The sequence below is a fragment of the Salmo salar genome, chromosome 11 (genome assembly GCF_965601325.2).
Source record: "Salmo salar chromosome 11, fSalSal1, whole genome shotgun sequence".
NCBI classification, from domain to species: domain Eukaryota; kingdom Metazoa; phylum Chordata; class Actinopteri; order Salmoniformes; family Salmonidae; genus Salmo; species Salmo salar.
Window position 1 is genome coordinate 9,537,058 of NC_138301.1, and position 10,578 is coordinate 9,547,635.

General features: G+C 42.3%; 1 protein-coding gene across 1 annotated transcript in view; it reads right to left on the reverse strand.

Moving 5' to 3' along the window:
• Positions 1-10,178, reverse strand: part of LOC106561928 (potassium voltage-gated channel subfamily A member 1) — a 38,077-nt gene extending 27,899 nt beyond the window's left edge. Inside the window, exon 1 of the mRNA XM_045688976.2 lies at positions 6,529-10,178. Coding sequence (XP_045544932.1) covers positions 7,673-9,631 — 1,959 coding nt within the window. The 5' untranslated portion in view covers positions 9,632-10,178 and the 3' untranslated portion in view covers positions 6,529-7,672. The remainder of the gene's footprint in view (positions 1-6,528) is intronic.
• Positions 10,179-10,578: the final 400 nt, after the last annotated feature.

Sequence of the window (10,578 nt, forward strand, 5' to 3'; positions counted from 1 at the left end):
ACCATGACTGTATAAAAACCAAGACTTGGCTTGAGGGAGAAAGGACTTACTGTTTGAGAAGTAAAACAAAATCCTAAAAGAGAACTTTGTTGTTTCCTGCTTAATCCACCCAAAAAAAGTGAAAGCCTTCCCAAAATAATTCTGTGGATCTGGTCCAAATAAAATTAAAAGACATACAAAGCCCTTGAGCACTGACTGTTACTTTTAAAGAGAAGTAGCATGTTTTTGCCAGTGGGCATATCTGCAAGTCTCCATCAAAACCTCTGTGAGGAATCCAAAAACCAATGATATTTCACCATTCAAGGGCTTCCCGGTACTTTTTTGTAACATTACCTTTTATAAAATCAAAGACAAGGATAATAGTAAAGCAAAGATTCCACAATGGCTCCTTAGGAAAATATATCCCAAACATTTATGGTTGGGGTAACGACATGTCTATGTTATCAAACGAAGCCGTGAGAGACTCAAGAAGTGAATAAATCATTCAATTATGGATGTTATGACGTCAGCAATATAAAGTAAACAACAGTATTCTCCACCCCTCGGCAGTATTCCTGTAAATACGTACCTCGGTTGCTTTAAAAACAGCTCCCTTTGACTCTGTACTAGACCAATTATAGCCATGAGTTTCAACTTTTTCTTTAAAACGGCCAATTGATTTTGGGTAACACTAGATTTAAGCATACTTTATAAAGGGTTTATAAAGGGATTATAAATAGCTTATGGACTGTTCGTGATTCATCTATAGATATAGATAATAAGCAGTTATAACTAATATTGGTCTCACAATTTGTCAATCACAATTTCAATTAATGAGTAGAGCTATTTATTATAAACCACCTATAAACGTATAATACATAGTCTATAAACCACTTACAAACCCTTTACAAAGCACACCTTGATGATGTAAAGTGTTACCTGGTTTGAATCATTTCACGTTGAGAAAATATGATTCTGCTTGCTTCCCTTGACCTAACCATATATTTGAACAAAACCACGTGGCATGTCAAGCACTATAAAAATAAGGGTAGTCTTTAATTTATCAGAATGTTCATAATTTTTTACTGAACAGCAACTCCCATGCACTTTATGCGGGGGATCTTGGTCTTTGTAGTCCTCCGGGCTGCCTTCTGAGTCATCAACAGTGAGTGGAGGCCCCTGTAGGCTGGCTCCTTGTGTCCAGCACACTCGCATGCACTCACAAACGCACGCACACATGCACCGATACACCCAGGGCCATGGAGAGCTAGCATTAATCACTCCACATAAAAGCTTCCAGTCACCCCAAAGCAGGAGAGCACAGAGAGGGAGCGGGAGAATAGGTCTACGGGGTCTTCATTTATGGCAGCCATTTTGGCTCCACCTGGACTAAAGATGCCACTGCTTTGATTTTGGGACTGCAGGCTTACGTTTACATAAGCTGATCAATACAGAGGGACGCTCTGATCACGTATCACGGCTCATCCAGGGTTGATTTCAACGTCCATTGGGGGTGGCCTTGATTAGTCATGAGTGAAAAAATGTGTGTGCTTGATTACATATATCCCTGACTAGGAACATGATCACGTTGCTCATTACATTTCATTACATATGGTATCCAATGCACAACGTGTGCTTTTAATCGAATTGTAAACCATGATTTTACTTAGGATCGAATCATGGAAAAACAAATCAATTAAGTGGTTTACCTTCACATATTTTGTCATTTTGTGGTTGGATTACACAAATAACCTTGTTGCATTATCTATAGGCCTTCAGTATATCAACTACTATTCAAAACTCCATCTACTTTACCTTTTTGCCTTGTTACTTTACCAGATTGTTCCACCTTGCATCTGAACATCACATGAATAGTTTACACTGTACAGCTCACATGATGTTGCTCGTTAGGTGTTAACGACAACCAGCGAAACTCCGCTTACTCATTCCTGACCTATCTCAACGCTCCGTTCAAGACTCCCACAGCTGATGACACATCTGGAGCCATTAAAGTTTACCAGCAGGCCGCGAGCCTTCCAGCCACCAGCCCGCGTCGCCAGGAAGAAAAAGTTTCACGGTTGAGCAGCTGTTGCGTTGCATTAAATCCCCAGCTTGTTAATACACTACCGCTGCATCTCTGCAGGGCCTTCGCTTGCACCCCTAGGGACAACCAAGTCTGAGTAAGACTCCATGTGACATCTCTGGGAAGTGCTTACCTGTCCAGCGGTGTGCCGGGATTTAATTTCTGCCTGCCCCAGTTACGTGTGACTCCAAACTTGAGTCAATTCTGTGGACTATATACACACTTCCTAGCTCCGCTCACTCAGACTACAAAGAATCATGAAGACAAAGACTCGTAGTCTACAAAGACTTGCTAGTTTACGTCACCTTACCATGAATCATGCTTTTTCATTCGTATGTAATAAGAGTGTAACTACTGTCATTACACTGTGACTTCACGCGACAACCGTTATCTCCATACGTGTGAGTCAGGAAACCCTGAAACCCTACACTAAAGCATATGTGTAACTAGCACAATTATCTACACGTCTAGAATGAGGTAACATAATCGACTCCTGTGCGCACTTGTCAGATTAATTCAGCTCATTGGAAATGTCGTGTTGTTAACAAAGACTTGGGTTGCTATCTTTCAATGGAGGCATATTATGTGACTTCAACATTAAAACCTTAAGGGGGAGTTCCATTTACACAGAGGTCAGTCTCCTAAAGCTCCCACGTGTACATTAGTCAATCTCTTCCGCAATCGAGAACTACAGTAGGATTGTTTCCATACAGATTAGCCTTTCAGTTTCCATGCGCACGCAATATTTGTGTAACTTGGAATTGCAATGCAATACGACATAGCATAGTCTATAAATATGTCAGACGGAGGCGCAGACATACTGCACATGTCCAAAGAGGTCTCTGTAGCTCAACTGGTAGAGCATGATGCTTGCAACACCAGGATAGTGGGTTTGATTCCTGGTACCATCCGTACGTAAAATGTATGCACAAATAAAAGATTTCAGTGCCCTCGGATTTCTTCACATTTTATTGTGTTACAAAGTGCGATTAAAATATAATTTTTAGTATTTTTTTTTTGTCAACAATACACACAAAATACTCTAATGTCAAAGTGGAAGAAAAATGTAAAAAATAAATACATTTGATTCTTAAAAAAGTCAATAACTAAAAATAGTTGTTGCATAAGTATTCAGCCCCTTTGTTTCCACAGCTGTAATTGCTACCAAAGGCGTTTCTAACATGTACAGTATGGACTCAGGGAGATGACTACTTATGCAATGACTATATTGTATTTCTACATTTTTCATTCATCTTAAATAAAGTTAGAATTGTTCTTCCACTTTGACATTCCAGAGTATTTTGTGTAGATTGTAAAAAATGTTTTTTAATTAAATCCATTTTAATCCCACTTTGTAACACAATGAAATCCAAGGGGTCTGAATACTTTTGCAAGGCATTGTACATTGCTTTGGATAAAAGCATCTGCTAAATGGCATATATTGAACTCAGCAAAAAAAGAAACGTCCCTTCTTCAGGACCCTGTCTTTCAAAGATCATTTGTAAAAATCCAAATAACTTCACAGATCTTCATTGTAAAGGGTTTAAACACTGTTTCCTATGCTTGTTCAATGAACCATAAACAATTAATGATCATCCACCTGTGGAACGGTCGTTAAGACACTAACAGCTTACAGATGGTAGGCAATTAAGGTCACAGTTATGAAAACTTAGGACACTAAAGAGGCCTTTCTACTGACTCTGAAAAACACCAAAAGAAAGCTGCCCAGGGTCCCTGCTCACCTGCGTGAACGTGCCTTAGGCATGCTGCAAGGAGACATGGGGACTGCAGATGTGGCCAGGGCAATAAATTGCAATGTCCATACTGTGAGACGCCTAAGACAGTGCACACGGAGACAGGACGGACAGCTGATCATCCTCGCAGTGGCAGACCACGTGTAACAACACCTGCACAGGATCAGTACATCCGAACATCACACCTGCGGGACAGGTACAGGATGGCAACAACAACTGCCCGAGTTACACCAGGAATGCACAATCCCTCCATCAGTGCTCAGACTGTCTGCAATAGGCTGAGAGGCTGGACTGAGGCCTTGTCCTTACCAGACACCACCGGCAACAACGTCGCCTATGGGCACAAACCCCCCGTAGCTGGACCAGACAGGTCTGGCAAAAAGTGCTCTTCACTGACGAGTCGCGGTTTTGTCTCACCAGGGGTGATGGTCAGATTCGCGTTTATCGTCGAAGGAATGAGCGTTACACCGAGGCCTGTACTCTGGAGCGGGATCGATTTGGAGATGGAGGGTCCGTCATGGTCTGGGGCGGTGTGTCACAGCATCATCGGACTGAGCTTGTTGTCATTGCAGGCAATCTCAATGCTGTGCGTTACAGGGAAGACATCCTCCTCCCTCATGTGGTACCCTTCCTGCAGGTTCATCCAGACATGACCCTCCAGCATGACAATGCCACCAGCCATACTGCTCGTTCTGTGCATGATTTCCTGCAAGACAGGAATGTCAGTGTTCTGCCATGGCCAGAGAAGAGGCCGGATCTCAATCCCATTGAGCACGTCTGGGACCTGATGGATCGTAGGGTGAGGGCTAGGGCCATTCCCCCCAGAAATGCCCTGGAACTTGCAGGTGCCTTGGTGGAAGAGTGGGGTAACATCTCACAGCAAGAACTGGCAAATATGGTGCAGTCCATGAGGAGGAGATGCACTGCAGTACTTAATGCAGCTGGTGGCCACACCAGATACTGACTGTTAGTTTCTATTTTGACCCCGCCCCTCTTTGTTCAGGGACATGTTATTCCATTTCTGTTAGTCACATGTCTGTGGAACTTGTTCAGTTTATCAGTTGTTGAATCTTGTTATGTTCATACAAATATTTACACATGTTAAGTTTGCTGAAAATAAACGCAGTTGAGTGAGAGGTGAGGGGGCGTTTCTTTTTTTGCTGAGTTTATATTGTATTATACTGTATAACATAAACTGTCCTAGAGAAAGTTAAAAAAAAATAGTGATGATAAATAATAAATACATAGAGGGATGAGACATGAAAAGAGAACAGAGAACAGACAACATACATTTACTATGTTTTTGAATCAGAGCAAAGTTTGTACCTATTATTCTCCCAATGGAATAAAACATAAAAGGGAGAGATAACTTTGTGCTAAGTGAAGTGTTTTTATCTTTTCGATCAGATCTGACCCACTCTGTAGAATCACAGAGTATTCCACACATGTAATACGTAGCTTCAGTCAGATTGGTTGTAAATACAGCCTCAATGGGAAAATGCACTAAACCAAATTCAGTGTACACAAATTGATTTGCCAGGGTCACCAAAGGTCGCCTATAGCAACAGCCATCCATATGAACAATGAATCCTTTGAATTGAATCCTGGAGATGAGGAAACCCCGTGAAAATCGGAAAATCTTACACTAATTTATCCTACTCATCATATGAGGTGAGTGTATGATAACAATTGACACGGCAAAGACTGTCTTGCACATGACATCAGAGGTCAAACACACTCATAACAATGTAAACTTATGACATCTGACTTAACATTGCCATGTGACGTCCCAACCTCTTTTTAACCAAGTATCCGTAGCCGACACAGGCTTACCATTTCGTTGTCATAAATCGGGTAGGGTAACCATGATGACTGCATGTGTCAAGTAAAACAAGTTTAAATTGAAGGCATTGAATCCAATACTGGGGACACAGCAAGCAGATGCCGGGTAACCTTTTTGATGAGGATTTGCTACGCAACAACTTTTTAACATAACTAATTACAGTGTATTGATGCAGTAACAAAACACATTAAGCCCCGCCGCTTTGTGTGTCTGGATGTACTTTCAAAAGAACAGTGAATACCAGTGAATGCATTTGTCTGACAGGCGATGACAGGTTTTCTGGATAAAGACACAGAGCTCTTGAGTGCAGAGAATATACAAATATTGCTTTGCACAACTCAGTTTTAGATATTTTATTATTATATCAGGCAGAATGTCAGGGCCCCAAAAGTATCAATGCTGTCAACATCAAGAGTGTGTGTTTGTGTGTTTTGTGCGTGTGTGTATTGGGGCTGTACAACCAAGTAGATTCCTGTGCAGCACATTGTCGTTTGTTTTGATACAGTTGGCCTAGTCTATTCATATTTAATGGCATCACTGCCGTCAATGAAAAAAGTGCGTCAAATTATCCCTTTAAATCACGCGCATATCTTACTTTTTGGATTGTTGCATCATTGAATATAGTTCGAAATGTATGTATATCTTTCTATAAATGTGGGTGTAGTATGACAGTACCTGACCTGATTCAAAAACATGCAGCAAGCAATTTAAGTCTTTCGTCACTTCATTTGGAATGTCTCCAAAAGGTTCCAGAGTGCGTCACATAATGTGTACGGTGACATCAGTGTGTGTATGTGTGTGTGTGTGTGTCAAGCTCATATACAGAAAACCCACATCACATGGTGATTGTATTTAAAAGGTGAACATACCTTGGAAAACAGCCGCCTGCTGGAGATCTTGGTGCTTTCTGGGATGACCAACAGACCTTCCTTTCTCATTTTAGAGAAATGTGCACTAGGTCCAGCGAACAACTGATTAAGTTCACAAACCCAAAGTTTCCATGATGACAGTAATTTTTTCCCCAAATAAGTTTCAGTCAACGTCCGTGTAAAGGGATATTGTCCGTTAGTTTGAGGTGGTTTTAAAGGGACGGAGTTGTAGTCGCACAAGATATCCGTGCAGGACCTCTCGTGACTGCCAGTGTGGAGCAATTTCTCATGTCAGTCTGCAGAGGAGCTAGTGTAATTCCTGTGCTTCACCTCGGTGGTCGGTCAATACAAGGCTTTATTTTGTCCTAATCGTTGCAAAGAATGTTGTTTGCCAAGCGTCTCACTTGTTGACCTCAGTGTGCTGCCAAAATAGGCATCATGCTCATTTACTCAAGAATCTCACAAATTATTTAGCTATTTCAATGTTTCCGGTCGATATTGAATGATTATTTTATTGTGTACACAGAGGGGTTAGACCTACACTGAAACGCAATAAGAATTGATTCTTGTTCAGAATAAAAACATCTCAATACTCATTATGTCAGACGAAGGGTGTCTAGGTTGCCATATGTCCTACAGTTTCTGTCTCTCAATATAACTTCCAAGTCTATCTCTCTTGAAAGTCAGCGTCTCAAACAAGCTTTTACAATAGTGCAAACTAGGCCTACTATAAACGTTGACTTGATCGCATAACAGCAAAACAATAACTATTTCTCCCCTTCCATTATTGACAAATGAAACTCATAAAGTGCATATGCATTAGCTTGTCCCTTAAATATTTTCGATTTCATTTGTAGGTTTACGAGGCCCTGATAGGTAGCCGATATCTGATATCATCTGATTACATTGGTCATAATAGTTTTAAAGCTTTTGATTTGGGCGTCTATTTTCCGTAGGCCTATATTCCTCTAAGCAGCCACATGGCAAAATAAAACACCCATGTTTGAGCTTCCCAAGATCTAGCTAAATATAAAGTGTGTGTGTGCATGCGCGCAAGTGCGCACTTGTGTGAGTCTGACCACCTATGTGTGTGCGATATGACAGCATATATTTTCTTCACGAGAATAATCTTTTTTTTTTGTCATCACACGTCAGTCTGTTGTGACTTTGAACTTGTACTGTTTTTCCTGCCAATGTCTGTCCCGTTTCCTTTACTCAGGCTTGTATCCACCCCACACAGCGACTCCGTTACCCCCTCTTCCATCTCCATGTACTCCGCTTTATCACCCAGCGAAGAGCCTGAGGGGGACCCTTTGAATTTCTTTAGAAAGTTGGGGAAATAGGGGCAGACAGGTGGTGGGGTTTCAACAACCGGTGGCGGGTCCGCTTCATTATCAGTCTCCCTGTGGTAGAAGTAATTGAAGTTGGATACAATGACGGGCACTGGAAGAGCTATGGTTAACACACCCGCTATGGCACAGAGAGAGCCCACTATCTTGCCACCGACAGTTATTGGTTTCATGTCTCCATATCCGACCGTGGTCATAGTGACGACAGCCCACCAAAAAGCGTCGGGAATACTCGTGAATTGAGACGCGGGTTCGTCTGCCTCGGCGAAGTACACTGCACTTGAGAACAAAATAACACCAATGACGAGGAAGAAAATCAGAAGCGCTAGTTCCCTCATACTGGCGCGGAGGGTATGTCCGAGGATCTGCAGTCCTTTGGAGTGCCTGGAGAGTTTGAATATGCGAAAGACTCTGACAAGGCGGATTATTCTCAAGATTGCAAAACTCATTGCCTGGTCCCCTTTGCCTTGCTGTTGGGCAAGATCTGTGCCGAGCGTGATGAAATAAGGCAAAATCGATACAATGTCTATAGTATTCATAATGTTTTTAAAGAAATCCGTTTTACTTGGACTTGCAAAGAAGCGCACTATAATCTCAAATGAAAACCAAATAATGCATACCGTCTCCACAATGAAAAAAGGGTCGTTAAAAGGGGTCTGTCCATGAGGTTCTGTCGAATTGTCTCGTGGTTTAAGGTATTCTTTTTCGTCCCTGAACTCTGGCAACGTTTCCATACAGAAAATGACTATTGATATAACGATGACTAAAACGGACACGACTGCAATCCCTCTCGCAGGTTGTGAGCTCTCTGGGTATTCAAAAAGAAGCCACACTTGGCGTTTGAACTCGTCCTCTGGTAAGGGTTTCTCTTCCTCTTTGACAAAACCCTCATCCTCCCGAAACTTCAATATTGCCTCCTCTCCGAGTTCATAGAATTTCACCTCCTCGGAGAAGATGTCAAAAGGTACATTTTGGGGTCTCTTCAATCGCCCCCCTGACTGGTAATAATAAAGAATGGCGTCGAAGCTTGGTCGGTTCCTGTCAAAAAAATATTCGTTCCTTAGAGGGTCGAAGTACCTGATTCGTTTGTCCGGGTCTCCCAAAAGAGTGTCAGGAAACTGTGTGAGAGTCTTAAGTTGAGTTTCAAACTTTAGTCCGGACACATTAATAACAACTCTTTCGCAGCACCCATACTCACTGTAAACATTTGCGTATCCTGATTGGGGACGTCTGTCTGTGAGTGAGACAGTATCTTCATCATCCATATTACAGAGAAAACTGGAACTCTTGCTTCCCCTGTCCTCCTCTTCTCCGCCTTCCGCCTCGTCCTCCTCTATCATATCCTCCTCTGATCCAAGTAGCGCCAACTCCGAGTGGCGCAAGTCCCCACCGAGAGTCTGGCGACTCCTTCTCCAACGTCCTACGCCGCGTTGCTTTTTTCTTTCTCGGAGAACCTGCTGCTCGGACTCATGGTGGTGCTGCTGTGGCTGTTGCGAGGAGGAGGGGCGCGAGGCGGTACTGCCGCTACTGTTGTTGGCATTTGATGAGGAGGCGGTGCGAGACTGATGCTGCTGGTGGTTGTTATGGAGATGGCCAGAGGACTCTCCTCCCTCTCCACTTGCTGCACCTTCCGCAGCGGCTGTTGCCTGCTGTACCTGTCTCTCCCTTTCGTGCTCCCTTTCCCGTGCGCGAGCATACCCGTAAGGCAGTCGAGTTTTGCACCCATTATCTGCACCTATCATGGCAAACTCCATTTTGAGGAGGGTGTAGATTCAGTTCTCGGTGAATGATATAATCCCTTTAGCGACGACACGTGTAGGACAATGGGAAGTAGCAAATTGTAGCAAAGGGCTCACAGGTTGGTTGCTCCTGCTTTGACAGATAGCAGGCACCTGTTATTCAGTGAGTCTTAGGTGACTTAAGAATGCGTAATTAAAAGTCCATTTTTGCAATATAGTTCACATTGTCTTTGACATAGAACACATGAATATATTTTTGTAAACGGACTCCTTATTTTATGACATCATTATTACAGCCAAGTGAATATAGGCTGTGGATGGGTAGGCCTTTTAGGCTTTTCAAATGTATAGCCTATTAAATCACCAGATGTTGGACAATATATTGACAAAACCACCTAATTTGTCCCTCAGGTGTTTAACTCCAGTGTGAGTACTTGCAGAAATACGGCATTTTTGCCTTTTCGTGGTCCCTCCTGGTTGCCATTTTAGGTGATGAGAAAACCGGCCCTTTTATGCTGTACACCTTCAGTGATTCTGAATGACTTTATTCCGCTGACGTCTTCAGCAGCTGCAAGGGAGAAACAGCAGTTCGATTAGACAACCTACAAATGTATGTATTCAAATGTATGTCCCGTGTTTGGGCGATGGTATGCACTATAGCCGACGTACGCATCACCAACTTAATAAGAGCCGAAAACACAAGTCTAATAATAACAGTAATTATAACGACAATATTTATAACACGAATTAATAATTAATCATACTAATAATAACAACTAACATGGCAACAGGAGACAACGCATGAGAATTGCAGTCTGTGTAAACATTCTTTAAATTACGCACGAAATTGTGTTCACTCTGTTAAAAAAAAAAAGCCCCACCTTCGTTCATTTAGACATTCCACTTACATTTGATAAAGGCCGAGCGAAATCGTCTCAGCACCTTACACAATGTGCTGTAGG